Raw genomic sequence first — 22,209 nt, 5'->3', positions numbered from 1 at the left:
AACTTGGATATAAATTCATAGCAAAACTGGAAAGAAAGGAAAGTGGGAGCAATAGCAGAAGCCGTATTTTCAGTCTTGGATATGCATCTATTATAGAACGAAACGTAAAGCCTGTGTTGCATGGTCCATTTTTAATTAATTACCATTAGCTCACATAATCTACATCCTCTAATCCCAGAAAAAGAAGAAAAAAGAGAAGATAAATTACATGAGTTCCTAAAAGCTAAAGAAAGAAAAGAACTCAACCCTGTAAAATTGTTCTTTAATGCAGCACCTTCATTTGTTTTTATTTTTTTAATATGTACCGAGCTATTATTTATTGCACCCGTTTGTGCCATATCACAGCTCTTCTAGTTTTGTAGATTCAGTAATGAAGTAGGATAAAAATAGGAGTTGGGGTGAGAGAGATTGAACACAAGAATGTGCAGAATAATGAATTAATTTCATTTTCTTCATTCCATTAAAAATACATCACTGACCTTCAAATTCTACCTCCAATCTCAGTAAATTAGCATTTTTAAGCACCCATCATGTTCAGCCAATCTGTCATATGGCATACATGCACTGAGAAAAAGTTTTCTGCACCAAAACCTGAGCAAAAACAGTAAGACAAGGTAAGGTCAACCAATTACTATGCAAGAGTTGCAAATTAATTCTTAATTCAACAAGTTAATAGCAGAACATAACATGCAAAATAGAGTCCAGAAACACATGAAGTGATTTTGCAAAATCCAATGCCTGTTTTATCCAAGAAAAAAGAACAAAAAAGAAAAGCTAATGTCTGATATGATATCTGAAGCTTCTCCACAAAATCTAAACTACACCAGTTTTCTGGAACCATTTCCCACTGCTACTTTTGCTTTCGCACAGACAATGCCATTGCAGTTTGCAGATCCACAGTAAGTAGAAGCCAAAGTGGCTTGTTGACTTCAAATGGTTCAAAAATTCTAGTAGCTAGGAGGTGCTGTATGAGGTGCCATTGCCAATTCTATAATTCATAGCTTGGAATGAGATATTGCCAAACTTGCTCCAATGGTGAAGTGCTATTTGTGCTATTTGTGAAATGGGATTATCTCAAATATGGGATTGGGAATTATTTATCTCAAACTCAAACTAACATGATCCTAAGTTGTTTCATTGGAGTTGAAAAAGTGAAAAGTGTGCCAAACTGTAGGAGATGCTCTGAACTTTAAAGTTTTGGCATTCATGTTGCCGCCTCTTGATAACTATAAAATACTTAAGTTGGAACTTGTTAGGGAAAAGGACATCCCACCTACATTGTTGCAATATGAAGTTTGTCACCGAAAACAAATTCACATTCATGCAACTAGATTAAAGGTCATTGATGCAATAAAATAAACTTTACTATGATGTCCGGCAACATATCATCAGCTAATATCTTCATGGAAAAAAAATGCCAAATATCCATATTCAAAGTATAAAGAGACTGAGAGAAAGAATACCTTTTTTGTCTTTTTTTCTTTTCTCTTTTCTTTTTTAGAAAACAAGCAGTGATGTTGTCCAATTGGAACTACTGAGGCCTCTTATCATTAGTAGAATTAACTCCTATGCCGGAACTTCCCTGTGAACGTCTTTGTTCTTGACCAATAGGAAAGATAAATGGATTTAATGCACGTTCATCTGCTGCCTTCCGTTTTAAATTATCATCAAAATCACTGCTACCCAAATTCTTCTTCTTCATGTTATCATCAATCCCACTGTAGTCCAATTTCTGCAAAATACTTGGAACCATCATATTCCCATCCTTGCCAAACTTACTTCCCCTTTCCATGTCAAATTTCTCTTTGGAGCCAATGAAGCCTCTGTTACTCTCTGAAGCGATGGATCCCATTACCATGTCGTCATCTTTTGAAACCCATGCTCGGAAGTTGACCATTGAAGGTGGAATCCTTGAGCAGAACACTTCTTTCAAGTTTCCCAGTACTCCCTTAGTGTATGGGTTTTCATTCTTATCGTAACGGTAACGAAAATTCTCATAAGTCGTCTGTGACAAAGCAGTGGTCAGAATGAAAAAATCTAAATTCAGAATAGAACACTGGGTAAGAATTCAAATTACAGTCATGCTAAACAATGTAAACAAAGATAAGCCATCTTGTTATCATGTAGATGCAAGATGAAAAATATGCACGCAGCAACTATACATGCATAACATATCCAAAAAATAGTAGGGATTATCAAGTGCAGAGGTAGACAGAAACATATATGCGCAACTCATTCTGCACAAAATTAACAGATAACACTGTACCCCAAATACTTAAGTTGTTAGGGATGTGCCAAAAATTTACATCAACTTAACATCCCCTCTATGCCAGAAAAATAAATAAAAGCAAGAAGAAGAAGTGTAAGCTATTTAGGAATGAGCCAACAATGTCTTCCAAGTTAACCCCCACCTCCCTCAGGTGCATTACTCTGGACATAGAGAAACATATATCTGCACCCAAGACCTCTCAGAACCAAAGTTCTGATACCATGTCAAATTTTGTTGGTTTATCACTACTACCACAAGTTTAAGCTTTTGAGTTACATTGTAGCCTAACAAGAACAAACCAGCCTTTCAGTATATTAGAGATAATGGTTAGCGAGTATTAGTTATTCTGTACCCCTAAATTATCAGATCTGTGATAGAGTTTGCGATAATCTAGAATTCATGTCAACATCCTATATGACATATATGCATAGGTAGCATCCCCTTTCCTGTATATAGCTATACATTAATTCAAGGCAGGTAATGCATTAAAGATACATTTCTTACCAAATTAAGCAAGAGAATCGTCAATCCCAAAGAAGAAAAGAAACCTAGAACAATACATCTATTCTAGTTACCCTGACCAGTAGTTTTCCATCTCGATTACTTTTGTAGCTGCAAACAACATATTTCTTTTTGAATATGTGTGACAAGGACTGATGATACGGCAGTTTGAATATTTGTCAGGAACAATGTCCTAAAGATAATCCAAGCAAAGTTTTCTCATTCGTCTGGATGTTATTATGAGAAAAAGATGAACCCAAATCAACAATGCAGTTAAGGATTTTGAGATCAAAGGTTAAAGTTGACTGCAGCAGAACAGTGGCACTAGATAGCACAGTGAAGGAGGGATTTTTTTCCTTATGTAGGCCGCCTAAAAACCTGTACTTAGCATAATCTAAATCATATTTTATGAAGTGAACCCAAATACGCATAGCACAGTGAATGTATCATTATCTCCCTTATCATTCTTCTCTAATATAGATATAGATGTCTGCAAGACAGTATTGAGTATACAGTGCAGACAACTACGGACAACTAACAGATAATCTTAGTTTTATATATGAGAAGGAAAGTAACCAGACTACAAGAAATTGCATTATTGATAAATGATTAGGAAAAAAGAATAATAATAAGAAAGCAAAGAGGTCTACCTGGTTGGTGCAAATTAGATAGATATGGAAAACTGTTAGCCCACCAACAAACCATACTGCTACAAAGCAATATACTATGAGAATAACTGATACGATGTCATGTCCCATGGCCCTCCATAGATTGCCACCTTGTTGAAGAATGTTGATCCAAGAAAAGACAAAGACATATACGCACAGGAAGGTTGATGATGAAATAAACAAAATGAAAAATGGATAGTTACGCTGCAAGAACAAGAACATGAAAGAGGTAGGTTAGAAAGAGTGCAAATTGTTTTATATTGGAACAAACTCTTTTAGGTAGCTTTCCTCAAGGAAACTAATGAATCCTATGGGTAAATTGTATTTTGTGAGTTTGAAACCTTCCATATTTTAGCCAACGCATGTCCACATCTACTTTTTCTTATGGTGCACATAGCTTACTAGTTACCAAAGTATCCATTTTAATGAAAGAACATTAGTCTGGTTGAGTGTTTCATACATTTTGTGACCCCTTAGGTTTTCCTACATCACATTGCTACTTGGTATCAAGCCATAAGACAAACTTTTCCTCCTGCTTCCGGTGTTTTCTTCACTCTTGTTTATGGTCACATATATCCCATTGTCCTAATTTTTGGCTAAACTTATATATTCATAGAGTTATACAAAAACCAATACCTTTTTAGGCCAAGAAAGACTTTTCTTATAAAACAAGGAACAGAATTCACTTCAACACAAGTAACTGAGAATATCGACTTTTACCAATTGACAAAGCCAAATGAAGAGTTTGGGACATAATATCCAACAAATTCTCAAATATAAAGCAATACACTGACCAGAAGAATTTCTAAGTTTCATTACCTCCACTTGAAAACTAGCAGCCTTATTCAATTTCCATTTAGACACCCAGAACATAAATTGCAGAGTTAATAGTTGGCAGGGGAAGAAACTTACTAATCCAATACACTGACCCACCCATGGACAGTGGTGATCAAACTTCTGAACACAGTTGTTGCAGATCGAGCAATGAGAAGCACGCGGTGGACGATATAGCAAACAAGTGTCACAAAACTTTACCTTCACCACATGGCCATTGACCTGTACATCCTTTATTCGGGGTATTCTCAAACTAGAGGCTTTGTTATTGACCCACTCCATTGATCCAGACACATCATATGCCTCATCGGAATCAGGTGGTCGAGAGTTCCTTGGAATGATACCAGGATCCCTACCAGATGTCAAGTACAGAAAAGTGAAATCCTGCATGAGCCAATATAAGTCAGATTTGAAGTTTTTCATTGGTGAAGCAGGCTCCCACTGTACGAAAAAGAATTTCAATTTACCAACCAAAACAGTGAGGATTATTCCCCCAGTTAGGACGGGATAGTCATAATGTCCATGTTCTCCTTTCATCGTTACAAGCATTCTTATGCAGAATGTTAGTGCAGGACATCCAATCAAAAAGCTAGTTAGAAACAGTGATGCAGCATCATGACCAAAGACTATTCTTCCACCACACAAAAATTTCTGTCAAGAAGAGAAGTTTTAAGTGTTAGTCCGTATGATAATCAAAGGCAAAATTGTTATTCTAGCCACTTTCGACATGGATGTACAAAATTACCAAAGATGGATGATTTTGAATGCAAAAGAATAAGTGACAGTAAACACATTCATGAACACAATAAATATGTTCGTATTACTTGGTTAAAATGCATAACACCCTCATTTTTCAGAAAATTTGTTTGGTAAATTGTTATAATTTTCTATATGCAGGACATGGGTAGAAACAAAGTTAATCTTCTCAACTGATCCACACAATAAAAAATTGATAGAACTGCCCTATATATTATTCCATAAGCATGATATACACACAAGAGACTATCTGTTACAAAGTTAGTGTGGCACCTCCAACCTCAAAATTTAGTTCAACAACTTTTAAACCCCTCGGATAGTGAAACTACTAATTGATGAGGTGCTTCTCAGATCATTTCTTCAAATTTTATTTTATTTTATTGAAATGGTTAGGTGCTTTGGTCACTCTACTTATAAACTTGATAATCTCCCCCATGCCATGCAATTAATTGTCTTGATTTCTCAATGAATGGCAAGAGATCAATTACGTCTCGTTAATCGGTTGAAGCTTCTCAAACAACTGGATTGACAATAATATGCAAAATTAGCATCTAAAACAACAGAAAAGTACATGAAGTTGATTCCTACATTGATGTTCTAAGGCTTGACAGAAAAAACAAAAGGGTCAAGACAGAGTTAAGCTCACTTGAAGAAAAAAGAAGCAAAGAACTGCTCAAAATACAAAGGACAAAGTCATGGAACCTTTTTATGCTCAATTTGAATGCCAAGCATGCTAGGGGGTGAAAAACTCCAAGTACAACAACACATCATACCAACTCAACACCTCCTTTGCAATTTAATGTCAACATTTAAACAGAATGAGCCATTAACCCAGATAACTAGACTTCCCAAAGATGTATGTTTTACTTCACCTCTGGAGAATCATATTTCAATTCAGAATTAGGAAGACAATCTTCCAATTCTATACCTAAGCCTAATGGTACTTGTGACAACCGCAGAAACAAACTCATGAGACCAAAAAAATTGTAAAATGGGTAACAATTATATCCACACAAAAAAAAAAAATCCCAAATGATGAATTATTATCTAAAAATCCAAAAAACCAAGCTGCAACCCCAAGGCAGGCATAAAAAGGGAGCAATTGGTTTAAAACATGAAACAAACATTCTGCATAAACAAGATCTCCACAAGAAAAGAACCCATAATCATCATGAGCATATAGTAACATCATACATTGTTACCCTGCCAGACTAGGTAGAGCCTTTCTTTTTCAGGGCTGGGCTTCGGAGGAGGAGCCACGGCTGTGTCGTCGTCCATGCCATTGGAGGAAACATCCCAAACTTGGCTCTTTTTCCTACTCATGATAAAATTTTCAATTCAATTTTTTTTCCTTTTCTTTTTTGGTTTCTTCAACAATCTCCTTTTATTCGCATATACCCGCATCAAAATGAGACCATTTTTCTGATGGGTAAGCGAATGAAACGAGATTAAAAAAAACACAGCTGTGGGTTGTAGGAGGATGCCCTTTCACATGATATTCATCTGGGCCTAATGGCTTCCCCTCTCTCTTTCTCTCTCTCTCTCTCTGGTTTTTCTACCTGTTTGCCTATGCCTGCCCCGTATTCAGAATTTTTCTCACCCACCACATCAATCTTACAAATCCCCTCTCTCCAACAAACTTGCTGTCAAACGGGTCTCCAGCTTCCAAATACTACCGCCTTTTTCGCGCCCAAACCAATGTTTTTTTCACTTTTACAATTACACCCTTCCATATATTTACTACACGTATATGCTCAATTTCTCCTGCATTTTGCACCGAACATGGCTCTAATAAGACGAAAAGTATTATACTTTTTTTCTTTGCCTAAATTATAAGAGTGGGACTTGGGGCTAGTTTGGCATTGCTGTGCTTTTAAAAAAAACTGCTTCTGCTGTGCTGCGAAAATAATCAGCTGTGAAAAAAAGCAGTTAGGCGTTTGGTAAACTAGTTTTGAAAAACTGCTGTTAGTAGTCAAAGTGTTTGGTAAATTTTTATCAGAAGCGCTTTTAGGGTGTATAATGACCGAAAAATGCATGATGATAAATCTGTTTGTTTTTTCCTTCATTCTTTTTCTATTTTTTTTTTAAAGAAACCCAACTTCACTACATAATTTTTTTTCTTTTTTTAATTTACACTTTTTTATCAAAAAATTTAATCTAAAAAATATTGTTATATATATATACTGTTATATGAATAAAATATAAAAATATATATACAAAATTAAAATTAAAAACAAACAAACCCATCACCGTACCCACCCCATCTCTCTCTCTCTCTCTCCTCTTCTCTTCTCCATCGCCTCAAAACACCGATTAAAAAACAACCCAGATCAAGAATTTTAGAACCCAAAACTCAATCCAAACCCAGATCAAGAGAGGTTTGAGTTCATGGTCATTTGCTCTATGTATGTGAGTGGGATTGTAAGATTGGATTTTATTTTGGTGAGAGTCTGCTGCTTGCGAATTTCCTCATCTGGGTCTGTTTTTATACGCAAAGCAGTGAGATTTTATACTTGTGAAGATATCACAGATGTGATATGATGCAAAGGGCAAGTAATTTTCTGGGCACAATCTTCAACAGAAGCCCACAACTTGGTTGTTTGGTGTTAGGTGTTTACTTGTCCACGCTTTGACTTCGCTTGAGTATGAATTCTTCCTTGATTGAGACTGGAATTTTGAGATAGGGGAGGAAGAAGAAGAAAAGTGAGAAGAGCAGAGAGTGAAGGTCTCAGAGAGAGTGAAGGTCGCGAGATCTATTTTGTGAGAGGGACAAACGTTGTCCTTTCGTAAAATGTTTAGGGGCATTATAGGAATAATGAAACTTTCATTAATCCAAAAACTGGCTCTTTTTTTAAGCAGCTTTTGAAAGCTGGGTATTGGCGACTTTGAATTTTTGCTTTTTATGATGGGTGTTTTTAAAATAAGCGTGTTTTTTTGGGTTTACCAAACACCCAACTCATGCCAAATTTTTATTAAAGCCACTTTTTTTAAAATTTAAGCGGGGCCAAACGCTACCTTGAGCTCATGCATCAAGACCTGTTTTTGTCGTAAAGATAATGGGTGGAGCCCACATGTTGGATTCCTTGTCAGCCATATCTTGGAGGCTTATCACTTGGACGCTCACGGGCATCATTTCCTTAACCTATAAATAAGGCATTATTCTACCTTTGCATAGATGCCCAACTAGGAGAAGAAAGAGACTCAGGCAGAGAGGAAGGAAAGAAGAGAAGGAATAAATTGTCTCAATGAGTACATTAATTATAATATGGTTGCAACACATTACATGTAATAACCCGATCTTAAATTAATATTTAATTATTAATTTATTCAAGTAAAAGACAATTTTACCCCGGGAATATTTTAATGGTTTAAAAGTTGATTTTTTATTCGGGAAGGAATCAGGGGATTTCAGTTGTACTGTTGCGTAGAGCACGTCGAGATGAGTCCATAGACACGTATTGGGCTCAAATCGGAGTTATAATAAAGAAGTTATGATATACGGAAGATCAGTTGCATAACCGTAAATATTTTGAAGTTCAATTTTTAAAACCCAGCAGATTCTTCTTCTCTCTCGCATCCTCCTCGAGTAGCCAACTTCAGACGTTTATTTCTCCTCCATCCAGCCACCAATTCCGACGCCACAACTTGCAAACTCTTCATCTCTCACTGCTCTTTCCATGCATACCCATATCTAGCCTTGATTCCAAGCGATTAAACCAGAAATTCGAGCCAAAACTGAGCCAAAATCTGGCTATTTGGAAACAGTGACCACCGACGCCATTTCCGGCCAACTTCGGCCACCACCCGCCACCAAATCATTTCCAAAACACTCCCCTACCTTCCCTTTGTAATTTCCCTCAAAGACCCAACCCAATTTCAAGTAGAAATTGTCAAATCCCAACCCAAAACTTTCTAGGTTTTTCAAAGTGTTTGGGCTTAAATTTGGCACGCCCAGTTCAAAAGCAAAGGCCCACATCATTTCTTCTAAAGTCGCCTATTTGGGCCCAAAATTGGCACCCTCAATCCATCAAACGCGCCCAGCCCGTTAACAAGTAAACATGCCAAAACAATGAACTCGGCCCAAAACGTCGAAGGCCTGGAAACAGTGGAAATTAGAAAAGAGACTTGGGCCTCGGAAGAACTAGAATTGGGCTCAGAGCAAACTAAACCCAACTGGTCTTTTAAACAGTCCCATGTGATCCCTGACTTAGAAAAGTCAACAAAATCGGCTGAAATAAAAGATTGAACAGGGGCAGGTATAAAAGAAGAACGTCTCTGAAAAAACTCAGTTGCCAGGAGATCAAATCCCGTTGCTAGGAGATCCCGTTTTAATTATTCAAAAGATATTTCCTGTTCCATAAAAAACACCATTTTCAAGGGATAAGCAGACTCTGCCTCTGTGAAAAGGGGATAAGCGTGGAAACAGGGAGCTGTTCAAAAACTGAGAACTTACTATCTCAAACTTTCAGACTCTCAGAAAGCAGTTGAAATGGAAGAAGGGCACGACACCCCATCAAAAGAAAACAGAGAAGTAGTCATTTCAGGAACTGATCGTTGAGTGTTTACTCGCCAGAAAATGGATGGAACCCCTGTTTATTTCAATTAAAAATTAAAAGAAGATCTTTTTACTTGCCGCCCACTCTCAAAGAACATTTCTTATATATACAAGAGAGGGTGAACAGAAAAAAACAACAACCAATCAACACAATCAATCAACACAACCAAAAAACCCAGTCAAAGGACAAACACTCAAATGATCACTTGATCACAAAAACTCCAAACTAAGTCCAGCAGACTTAGAGTCTGAAGCACTTCAATTCCAAAGCTTCTCAACAAGCTTGCAGAATCATCCTGTTTTCTCCCAGCAAAGATAGTTAGAATACTGTTTCGGATTTGAACCTCAGTTCACAAATCAACAATAACGAGATTTCTCTCGTTACAAATTTGGTTCAGCAAAAGCCAAGACAAGCAGAGTTTGAGTTTTCTCAAAACGAAAAACTCAACAAATTTATGGAGAGCCCTGACTAAGCAGCACAGGTACCACAGTACACCTCCAGCTCAAGTCCTGCCACTTCTGTCCCTTTCAAACTGGAGAAGTCCCAGTTCTGTCCATCCAAAAGCCTCCCAGGTTTTGAAATGAATTAAAGCTCTGCCAAAATCAAGCTTTGGTATCGATTTGCAGCCGAAGTCCAACAGTTGAAGTTGTTTAACATCCAGTCCAGTCCAGAACAGAGGCAACTACCCAGCCAGAAATGGAAGTACAGCCCTCCTTTTGTCTTTGTATAGTTAGTTTTCCCTTTTTGAGTCTTGAAAAGGGGAGTTCTGCCTGGAATTAGTTCAGTCTGTTATCAGTTATTCTGGCTAGAACTACCGGTTTTATATTGAGGAAAATTGTAAAGTCCTTACCAGTCTAAGGCATAGAAAAGAACTTACTTGGGAGATATTCCTCACCCAAATTCACAATCGTTTGTTCAAAGTCAATAGCTTGGGGCGCAAGTTATTTTTACTCTCGAGTCTGTTAGAATTGAAAAAATTGCTAACGGTGGCACGCTCAACACATAAAGAAAGTTAATTTATTGACCAAACAATGGTCTTTGAATTAATGGGGAACTTTACCCTATCATTACCGAAAACAAATCTAAACGGGTAAACACAAAGACAAAATCGTTCGTTTGAGGGCTTTAAAGGTGGAATTGATCTTCGAGCCAAGGTATAACGTTACTCCCCTTGATGTGTTTGATCTATAGGTATGATTATTGGTTGGCGGTTTGAAGTTTTCCGATCGCCGGAAAATTGCTTTAGACACCCGCCGGCGGTGGCGGCGTGGTGGTGGGGTGTCAAGGTTGGTTTTTTGTCCTAAAATGATCCCCACGTCGTCCCGAGCACGATCGTATGCTCGGATTTCAATTTGGTTACCATTTGACTGTCGATCGAATATCGCATATTAGACGTTATCCAAGTTCGATATGTTCGAACCGTTGGATCAACTTCATTTTCAAATATGTTGATCTAGGCACCTCTAGGATCGTGTAAAAATTCGCGAATCAAGAATCGGAGTCCCGGATACTCCAGTTCAATAATTCAAAGTTTAGATAAACGATAATCATCCGATCGTGCGATCGTGAGCGACCCGATCGTTCGATTCGGACCAAACTTACAAGACAGGTATAGTAAACCTTGTTGAACTCGTAGGAACTCTCGGATCGGAAATGGGAGGTTGTGGGCCTCGCGGGCCCAGTTGACCCAATATAGAAAGTTTGACCCTCGGTTGACCGTGAATCTTCCGAGGTAGTTTCACCCTTCGAGTAGTGCTAGAACGACCGTGTAAATGAGGTTTGACTGTTTATGAACTATTTTGATTATGTTTGGATTTTGAGTTTATGTTTTAGTGTTTGATGATATTCTTGGGTGTTATTCTGATATTTGAAGTTTATCTTGTTTTTTATTTGTTTATTATTATTATGAGTATTATTAAAGTGTATGATTGGGTGATATTGGATTATTCAAATGTTTATGGGTTATTAGGTAATCGCTTTTACTTTCTAAGGGTATTATACTATGTTTTGATGGGTAAAGTTAGAAAATGCTTATTAACTGGATTTTGGTGTGGATGAGATATGAATTAAATATCTTATTATATGTTTAAAATTCATATATATACTCAGTGGCTTGAAAATGATGAATCTTGGACATTAGTTTTTAACAGAATGAGGTACATATTTTAAGTGTAGTTGAGAACTGATTTTGGGAAAGTTTATGATAAGTTTCGGAATATGGTTTTCAAACCCACCACGGGAGTACCCCCTCAGTTGCCTTTGAAACATTTTGTCTTTTATGACAATGCCCCACGAGTTTCAGGGACGCCTGAACCGTGTGGAGCGAGGATATGAGTTCTCGGGCTGACTACATGTCCCCCGAGTTCTGCGATGAATGCGGCTCGGGTTGAATTTGTGTTATCGAGGCCTGCGAGGATGTGTCACATTATGAGACACAAGGAATTGACGATATAATGTGAAAAATAAATAGAAATTCATGGAACTGACTATACATTATTGGAATTGACGGAAATTTGATGGAATTGACGGATCACGAATGGGGGTATGCCTAGGTGGAGAGTATTTAAGTTTTTAGATGTTTTAAACTAAAAATTGAGGGTTTTATCTTGGTATTTATGGGCGAAGGTTTTAATATATGTTTTCCTACTTAAGAGACAAGGATTAAGAGTTTTCTAAGTTTTAAGGATTTTATCTTGTTATTTTCTTAAGTGAAGTTTTATTTTACCATGTCATTACTTGATTTTATATACCAGTTTTGTTCTCCTTGTGTTTCTTTTCCAATTTAAAAGTTATTCTCCTCTCATTATTTTCTTTTCCTTTTAAATTTCTTTTCATATTTGATTTTGCAAAACAGGTGGTAAACATAAAAGTTGAATACATAAGTTGTCAATAAAACAAGGAGAAAGAACTACGTGTGGCTTGATCCCTTGTTAAGGGTACGTAGGCAACCTAGAGTTACTAGGTGCAGCCACGAGACCAAGTGTTTGAAAAGCTGTTTAGTTAAGTTATTTTAAAATATGTTAATGTATTCATGTTGTTCCAAAAGTTGGGATCAGTTTCAGTTGGCAGAACGTTTTAATTGATTTAAAGAGGCCTGGGGCCATAAAGATTTGATGTTTGGTTGCATGAATTCTATTATTGTGCATGCTGAACAATTGTGGTTATAAATTGCTTTTCGTACAGGTGTAAATTTTTGGGAAATGAGTATTTATAGGGGAGACTCTGCCGAATTTTCGACAGAAGTCAAACTTGAAGTTAATTTTGGTTTTTGTTAGAAGGGCAATTTGGTCAAAAGTGTTTGGCACTTGCCAATTGTCGAACACACATAGGATTCGGCGCAGATTCCAAAGTGGAATTTGGGTGGGGTCCTGTCATTACAACTCATGAAGAGTTGATAATTGATCAAAACTCCTGAAGAGTTCAAGAAATATTTGTCTCGGTTTGAAGATCAAGCATTTTGCCAACGAGATTCTTGCTTATACTAAGAAAGTATTGAAGCATTTTTATGTGGGTTATCCGTTAGGCACTTAAATAATTTTCCGGAAGTATACTGGAATGGATATTGTATTTTCCAAATAGAGCTCAGCTCCATCACCACCACCTTGGGATGATGTGAGGCATATTTGATGCTATCTCCGCATAACACCATATACAGACATATTCTTTTCAAGTGAACTTACAAATAGCCCAGGTTTTGTTGGATATGCGGACTATGGAAATTTCTATGATTTACATAGAGATCACTTACTAAAAGTATAATTACTTACTCAACTAAGTAATTTTTGATAGCTACATCCTCCACTCACTCCGAAAGATTTTCCTTCCATAAAGTTAGTAATGAAGATTTCAGGGGGAGATATTCATTATGGGAAGCATCCAGAAGTATGTTACATTGATTGACGTATGTTGAGGCCCAAAAATCCAAGGTCGGGCCCAAATAAATTTCCGACCTAGTACAACACCTTATTAAGAAAATATCCGACTGGGACCGTGCAAAAATTCGTCACACGCACTCGCACGAGCCACAATCCACATGCCATGCCAAATAAATGATCAGTCATGCTAAGAATCGAGATGAGCTTATAAAATACCCTAGCTCTACGAGCCCATGCTAATTATCCTGTCAAGCATCATGTCTCTCTTCAAGGACGATAAAATTAAAGCATGCCAAGCGAAAATCATTATTATTACACCTAGCCATGCTACAAGCTTAAGTGGGCCCAAGCCACGCAAATGCCCGGGGCTTGCTTGAGTGGGTTGTGGTATGGATGGTAATAAGTTGTCATGAGACCCATTGATGGACCGAGAAATGGAGGTTCCGGGTCGCTTGGGAGCCTCGGAACTCAGGCCCATTTCTTAGGCCCAAAAACATGGGTAAGCACAAGAGAGAAAATATCCCAACCAAAAAGCCAAACCAAAATGGCCCACTAAAATTAACCAAAATAGCCCATTACCTTAGTAAAAATAGCCAATTACCTTAGATAGCCCACGAAGCCCAAATGTTTGGTGAACTTAGCCCACTTATTGGATAACTTGACTTTCCATATTAAAAAGCCCATACAATTTGAATAAAGGGAATCCAAGGCCCTCAGCACTTGGCTGAAGAGGAGAGCCACGAAGAAGCCAGGGGATCCACATGTGAAGGGCTGCTGGGAGGCTCCACATGGAAGGAACAAGTTTTCAAGCAAAGCATCCAAGGGACCAAAAGGTATTGGCGCGTAAGGAGCCACCCTTCGAACCAGCATGTATGCCCATTTCTTTCCCTCTTCAGATATGAATATGAAGGAGGGAGGGGAAAAGAGGAAGAGGGATATCTGAAAATAGGAATTCTTCAATGAGGCAGCTGCGGGGAAGGGACCTTGAGCTCTCAAAATCCCTAATTTTGTGCAAATGAGCAAAGTAGATTTCACCAAAATAGGATGATTGAAAGGATGATGGGAGAAAGGAAGGAAAAGACTTGGCAAAATGGGATGGAAACCATTAGGGTTTCTTGGAGAAAGGGGGCTTCCAGCGGCTATGGGCCATCCTCTATGTCACGACCCGACTCTCCTAGCACGATATTGTCCGCTTTGGGCCCCCATCTCTGCCCTCAAGGTTTTGTTTATGGGAGCTCACGAGCAACTTCCCAGTGGGTCACCCATCCTGGGATTGCTCAGGCCCCCAACTCGCTTAACTTCGGAGTTTCTACGACTCCGAATCCAGAGAGCTCCCAAAAGGCCTCGTGCTAGGAAGAGAAGTGCCCACACATTTAAAGCACTTCACCTTTCCCTCCCTGAGCGATGTGGGATTGCTCACCGTTCTTGTTTCCCCAAGACACGGGTCTTACAATCCACCCCCCTTGGGGCCCAGCGTCCTCGCTGGCACATTTTCGGTCGAGGTCCGACTTTGATACCATTGTCATGACCCGACTCTCCTAGCACGATATTGTCCGCTTTGGGCCCCCCTCTCTGCCCTCACGGTTTTGTTTCTGGGAGCTCACGAGCAACTTCCCAATGGGTCACCCATCCTGGGATTGCTCTGGCCCCCAACTCGCTTAACTTCGGAGTTCCTACGACTCCGAAGCTAGTGAGCTCCCAAAAGGCCTCGTGCTAGGAAGAGAAGTGCCCACACATTTAAAGCACTTCACCTTTCCCTCCTTGAGCGATGTGGGATTGCTCATCGTTCTTGTTTCCCCAAGACACGGGTCTTACACTCTACCCATCAAAACCAACCCACATTTGGAGAGCAAGCTTCCTCTCTCACCTGCAAAACCCAGCAAATTCGTGCTTTATTCACCCTTCTCCCAATTTTCCTTCTTCTGGCAGACTATCATAAGCATTTGACAGAGTCACTATCAAGCTGCCGGAAGTAACCTTAAGCTACCCATTCCTATCTCTCTCCCTCATGCTCTGCCCAAACCTTCCTACATCTTTCTCTTTCCCCCAGAAACACATAGCTTTCTCTTCAGTGCTAAACTCATGACAATTTTGCTTCCATGCCACAAGCCTCTCAAGCCAAGCTAAAATAATCTATCTGTAAGTTGTTATTTTCATTGGTGAAGGTAACCAAGGTGTTTCCTAAGGCCTTACTACCATTTCGAAACATCCTTGGGGCTTAATCTTCGAACTCAGACACAAGGGGGTAATTCCACCAAATTGCTCCTTACGGCGGCCCAGTCCATTTGTAGCTGCCAGAAGAAAAAGACCCTTACAACTTACTCTTCTTCCCTCCATCAATTCTCTATCTCACTAGGTTTTCTCCTCACAAAAATTTAATGAGACGACCTATTAGTTACTTGTGGTCTCCAAGGGGGAGTGTTGTAAAGATAGAGGGTGGAGCTCACATGTTGGATTCCTTCACTACAAAAAAAATGGTCATTACCGACGAACTTTTTCCGAGGACCTCGAAATTTCCTCAGTAAAAGTGATATTTCCGACCAAAAAATATTGTCTGTTGGAAATACGTCACGGGGCTGAAATTTATTTCCGACAAAGAAACTACCCTCGGAAAAAGTCTCTAAGGTCGTCGGAAATGTAATTTATTTGGCGGGAAAACTTTGCGCCAACTTTAGTAACGACAAAAAACATTTTAGTCGGAAATAAGATGATTATTTCCGAGGGGCTACTCATTTTGTCGGAATTGTTTGACTATTTCCGAGGAGCTTCGCTTTCCCTCGGAATTGTTTGACTATTTCTGAGGAGCTTCTCATTACGTCGGAATTATTTGACTATTTTTGAGGGGTTTCTCATTTCCATCGGATTTTTCTATGAACAAAATTGAGCTTTTATTATTACTTTGTATTTTATAATTCAAAATTCAGTCATTGTATTCATATAGGGTCAAGGAGTGTAGCTCTAAAAAATCATCAAAATCGGAGTTAAAATAACCGTTAAATCGTGATTTTTCGTTTATGACCGTCGAAAAGTTTTGTCCCATTACTAGATATCTGGATGTTTGTTTTTTTCGATTTTTGGCATATATGATCTGGAAGTATAAACAAACAAGTTTGATGGTTTGATCGTTGAAACTAGTTTCGTAAAATGTGTATGCCATCAAAACAATATAATCACTAACAATTAAGAGTTTATTTATACTTTCGTTAAATATAACATAAGATTTTGTGGTATCCACTAGTGTAAATATTTTAAATTGAAGATCAAATTCAGTCATTGTATTCATATAGGGTCAAGGAGTGTAGCTCTAAAAAATCATCAAAATCGGAGTTAGAATAACCGTTAAATCGTGATTTTTCATTTATAACCGTCGAAAAGTTTTGTCCCGTTACTAGATCTCTGAATGTTTGTTTTTTGCGATTTTGGGGGTATATGATCTTGAAGTATATACAAACAAGTTTGACGGTTGGATCGTTAAAACTAGTTTCGTAGAATGCGTATGCCACCAAAACAATATATTCACTAACAATTAAAAGTTTATTTATACTTTCGTTAAATATAACATAAGATTTTGTGGTATCCACTAGTGTAAATATTTTAAATTGAAGATCAAATTCAGTCATCGTATTCATATAGGGTCAAGGAGTGTAGCTCTAAAAAATCATCAAAATCGGAATTAGAATAACCGTTAAATCGTGATTTTTCATTTATAACCGTCGAAAAGTTTTTTCCCGTTACTAGGTCTCTGAATGTTTGTTTTTTGCGATTTTTGGGGTATACGATCTTGAAGTATATACAAACAAGTTTGACGGTTGGATCATTGAAAATAGTTTCGTAGAATGCGTATGCCACCAAAACAATATATTCACTAACAATTAAGAGTTTATTTATACTTTTGTTAAATATAACATAAGATTTTGTGGTATCCACTAGTGTAAATATTTTAAATTGAAGATCAAATTCAGTCATTGTATTCATATAGGGTCAAGGAGTGTAGCTGTAAAAAATCATCAAAATCGGAGTTAGAATAACCGCTAAATCGTGATTTTTCATTTATAACCGTCGAAAAGTTTTGTCCCGTTACTAGATCTCTGAATGTTTGTTTTTTGCGATTTTTGGGGTATACGATCTTGAAGTATATATAAACAAGTTCGACGGTTGGATCGTTGAAACTAGTTTTGTAGAATGCGTATGCCATCTAAACCTGAGGAGATTTTTCATAGTATTTTTCTTATTTTAAAATATTTGTTATGACATTTTTTTGAGGGATGAAAAATTACTCCCGCTCTAGGGCTGCTTAAAAATTGAAGCGAGGGGCCAAACTCAGCAGACCAAAGTATAAGCGGCAAGTTCTAGCGCCCAAACGAAAACGAAAATGTGATAAATTTTCAATTTTTATCGCGTTAGGGTTTCCCAAGTTGTCAATTACCCAAAGAAAATCATACGACTCTAATTATTCTCTCTACTCTTTTGCCTCTGCTAGAACTCCATCGTCCCCTACCAACACCGATTCCAAATCCCCATCATCCAGCCCAACACCTTCATCTCCTCTGTCTCAATTTTGGTCAAAATGCCCAGTCTACTCCTATTTTGCCCAAAATCGAGCAAGACTTCCTATAATCAGAGCTGCCTGTGAGGTTTTGTTATCTCGCTCTTCAGACTCAAGTCGGCGGCCGTAGAGATCCCCCCTCTATCTTCTTCACTTCTTGAGTTTCTTGAGGTCCGTATCTCCATCCCTTGTTATTATTTTTAGCTTTTGTAGCTGTTTAAATGTTTATGGCTTTAAAGGCTTTTGGAAAACTTCATGTGGATTTTTAGGTGTTTTATTTTCTAACGATGTTTTACAAGACCTCGACCTCGGATAAGTCTATCAATTCTCTCTTTGATTTATAAAGTTTGAGTAGGTATGTGGAAATTATTGTGTGTTAAGATATGACGTTTGGTATTCAATTGACTGGTTTCTGGGATTTGTTTTATAATAGGCTTTGTGGGTTGGATTTTCCGTTTCACTATGGCTGGGTTATAGTGTGAGAAGTGAGGGCTCATTTTGTAATAGAATAGCTAATAGGCTGACTCAATTTGCTTTGAGCAATAATCTTTCCCGTTTCTGGTTTGGGGAGACCCCTGCTTTGATTCAGAATCTCTTGTTTGAGGAGTGTAATCCTGTACTTTGATTAATGATTGTCTTTCTTCTTTAAAAAAAAAAGTGGGAGAAAGTGAGGGAAGGGTGAGGATGCACTAATTTTTCTGTCATTGTTGTCTTGTGGATGTTCTGATTTTGCAGACTATCCTTCACATGCAAGAAGGCAGAAGTAAGGTGAAGATGTGGTGCATATCTTAAAGGTTTCTTTGGATGACTTGTATAATGGCAAACCAAAGAAATTCTCTCTCTCTCTCTCTCTCTCTCTCTCTCTCTCCCCGAATATTTTGTGTCTGAAATGCAAAGGTTATGCCTCTATTTGTCACTCTGTTTACTTGTATTTAACTTTAGGCAGTGGCTTACAGTGATGTGGTGCTCTTTACTGGTTTTTTTTGTTCAATCTAATTGCTACTCACAACAGCTACATTGTATTAGTATTAGTTCTGTATGGGAAATCAAGCAGAATATGGTTGACATGGCTGCTGATCGTGGGTGCTACATTGATTAGAGTATAATATGAATATTCTCTGCACTTCTATGTTTGGTCTAAGGTAAGAACATTTATCAATCAATGTGACATTTATGGATTCTTCGGATAGTCAATTAATATATATTTATATCCTCTTTTGTTTCTTCTATAATTTTATCTTTCTCCAATAAAGCTTCTCTATTTCTTATTCTCATCTATGTCAGTTTCAAGAACATTGTGAAAAATACCAGAAACTTATTATTTATATAGAGCAATTGACAGGTTAAGGTTCATTCATCCAACTTCTCCATAATGTTAACTTCTAAATGCAGGCTGCTATAGAGTAATATAATTCATTTATTTACTTTTTGGAATAATTCTTAGTATTGTTGGAGCACAATCCAAAGATTTGTATTACTGTTGGAGTCATTACATAAATATTAATTGCAAGATTTGTATTGGGCCATGAGCTGTTTGTTTGGTGCTACTTAGTATTGAGCAAGAACATTGTATTGTTAACTTCTTAATTATGAAGAGTTATGTTAAATGACTTAGAGCAATACTTGAGTGAAATGGTGAGAACAATAAAATAATCTCTATTCTTTTCTTGTTTTGATTTATCTACAAATTGTGGTTTTACCAACTGCTTGAGTTTAATTTGTGGTACCCAGCTAGCTACATTCTGGACGAAGACATCCGTTGTGCACATAAACTCCTTTTGGTTTATGAGATAGTTTGGGCTCTGAGTTAAGGAAGGTGAGTTAAGCGTGCAATTTGACTATAGAAGTTCTTAAAATGTTGAATGAATCTGCCTGATATTGTTTCAGAGATGGGCTTTGAGTTTTGATTTGTTAGTCTTCTCTCTCTCTCTCTCTCTCTCTCTCTCTCTCTCTCTCTCTATTATTGATGGGCTGTGTTTTCCATCCTACAGGTGTTAGAGATGATGAGTACAAACCTTGGGGTTACAAAGGGCATAAATCCTGTACATTATTAGTTGAAGATGACTGAACGACAAGATTAGTTGTGTTAGTTTGCCATAAAGCATGTACATTATTGTTATATGAGAATAAATGAGACGCTACTATATTTAGGGAGCCTTGTTTTATCAAGGCTATGTATTGCACAATGACTTTTTATTTCTTTATGATGATATTTAGTGTTTTCAATTGTTTTGCTTTTATATACCATTTAATAGGAATTTTTTACAATGAATTTACATTGTTAGAAATAAATTTGTTGGTTGAATATAATGTTTTCGATCACTTGTTCGTCGAAAATATTTGTTGACAAGATTAATCTATTTGCGACAAATTTTGTGATGATTAAATGTGGTTGAAAATATATATTTCCGATGAGATATTATATATTTTCCACAAACTCTTTTGGTCAGTAATGATAATTGTGATGAAATCTAGCCATTGCAAATAATATATCATTGGAAAATGTATTTTTGACAACACTCATTGGTCGAAAATATAATTCGTGAAATCTTGATAAAAAAAAAATTATTTCCGACAATCTTATAAGTAATTGTAACTACATGTACGAGTCGGAAATAAATATGCATGCTCGTTTTAAAAATTTATTTCCGATAGAAATTTAAGCAGCAGCTACGAAATATGGGGGTTGGAAATACATTATTTGCGACGGAATGGTCGAAAAAGAAGTATTTCCAACCAGCGTTTTACCGACGACTTCCGACGGACTTTTTCCGTCATAAAAGAGTATTTCCGACGGCAAAAAGCTTTTTTCGACAAAACAAAGCCCTCGCTAAAGGGGTTCTGTTTTGTAGTGCTTGTCAGCCACATCTTAGAGGCTTATCACTTGGACACTCACGGGCATCATTTCCTTAGCCTATAAATAAGGCATTATTTTGCCTTTGCATAGATGCCCAACTGGGAGAAGAAAGAAAGTCAAGCAAAGCGAAAGGAAAGAAGAGAAAGAAAGAAAGGGAAAGTGAAAGGAGAGGGAAAAGAGAGCAGAGAGAAATTCTCTAAGAGAGAAAAATCAGTGAGCCACATATATTGTAAACACTAAAGTTGTAGCCCTATTATTTTACATAGTGGACCATGGCCTCAAAACATTGAGTCTATTTTTATTGATTTGATGGATGATGAGATTTCAAAGGAAAACCGATCAACAACAATATTTTTCCAAACTAGTTGGCAAACTATCATAAATGAACTTCATACTAGGACGAACTACCCTAATAGTGTTGCCTAGCTAAAAAATAAGTACAATCTTTTGAGACAAACATATAGAAAGTTCAATAAAATTTTGACTCATACTAATGAACTGGCGGATCTAGAAATTTTCCTTCTTGAGGGCAAGAACTTGTAAAGTCTGTTCTAGCTTACATTGGCTAATGGAGCCTACCAACAATCTGTAAAATCTTTGCATAATGTAGCCCAAGTCTCAATCATTCATTAGCCCATTTGCCCTACCTTAGCCTTATTTGAGGCATTTTATCAAACAGTTTGTCCTCATTCAACTTAAAATATCATGAAAACTTGGCACCTTCATAATTGTAGAACAAGATTGAGTGGGGGTTAGTGCCTTCACTGGCTCCTTACTAAATCCGCCATTGGGTGGGAATCCAACTTTAGGAACTATTACTGTAGAAGATGATGCATTGAAAAGCCTTTCTAAGGTATGAAAAACTTTGCAATATATTAAAAGATTCGAAAACTAGATATGTAATTCCGTATAGGTGGTTTTGCATCCCAAAATATTTAAAAAGAAAGGTTGCCCCCACTATTAGAAAGGGTAATGATTTCCCCACTCATTAGAAATTGATTTAAATGAATTATTGAAGGCTAAAGCCGCTTATTATTTTAGGGAGCTGATTTTCTCACTTCCATTTTCTCCACTTACACTCTCTTTTGCTTTTTAATACTTTTTAATCAATCTTGTTATTTCTCTTTCCTATTCTATCCTTATCCTACATTAATTTCTTTTTTACTTCAATTTTATATTATTTCTTTATCTTTATACTTAATTTTTCAGCTTACACTCCATTTTCAGTATTAAAAGGAAAAAAAACTTAATTTCTTACTCAATTAAAAGAAAAAAAATACTAAAAATAGAGTGCAAGTTGGAAAATTAAGTATAAAGAAAAAGAACTAATATAAAAATAAAGTAAAA

General features: G+C 37.2%; 2 protein-coding genes across 2 annotated transcripts; one reads left to right on the top strand and one right to left on the bottom strand.

Annotated features, from left to right (window-relative positions):
• Positions 1–408: 408 nt before the first annotated feature.
• Positions 409–6,735, bottom strand: LOC110763835 (putative protein S-acyltransferase 1). The gene is made up of 6 exons (XM_021966718.2): positions 6,223–6,735; positions 4,744–4,923; positions 4,351–4,656; positions 3,421–3,642; positions 1,464–2,005; positions 409–591 (listed from the first exon to the last, which is right to left on the bottom strand). Exons 1-5 carry the CDS (start codon positions 6,349–6,351, stop codon positions 1,532–1,534), a joined length of 1,311 nt encoding a protein of 436 aa, XP_021822410.1. The 5' UTR covers positions 6,352–6,735; the 3' UTR covers positions 409–591; positions 1,464–1,531.
• Positions 6,736–18,388: 11,653 nt separating this feature from the next.
• LOC148292899 (uncharacterized) lies at positions 18,389–21,704 on the top strand. Its single transcript, XM_088244491.1, has 4 exons — positions 18,389–18,398; positions 18,774–18,870; positions 19,923–20,036; positions 21,129–21,704. Exons 1-4 carry the CDS (start codon positions 18,389–18,391, stop codon positions 21,286–21,288), a joined length of 381 nt encoding a protein of 126 aa, XP_088100617.1. The 3' UTR covers positions 21,289–21,704.
• The last annotated feature ends 505 nt before the right edge of the window (positions 21,705–22,209 follow it).

The sequence above is a fragment of the Prunus avium genome, chromosome 7, assembly GCF_965620075.1.
Source record: "Prunus avium chromosome 7, drPruAviu1.hap1.1, whole genome shotgun sequence".
Taxonomy (NCBI): Eukaryota; Viridiplantae; Streptophyta; class Magnoliopsida; order Rosales; family Rosaceae; genus Prunus; species Prunus avium.
This window is presented reverse-complemented; position numbering and strand designations above follow the sequence as displayed.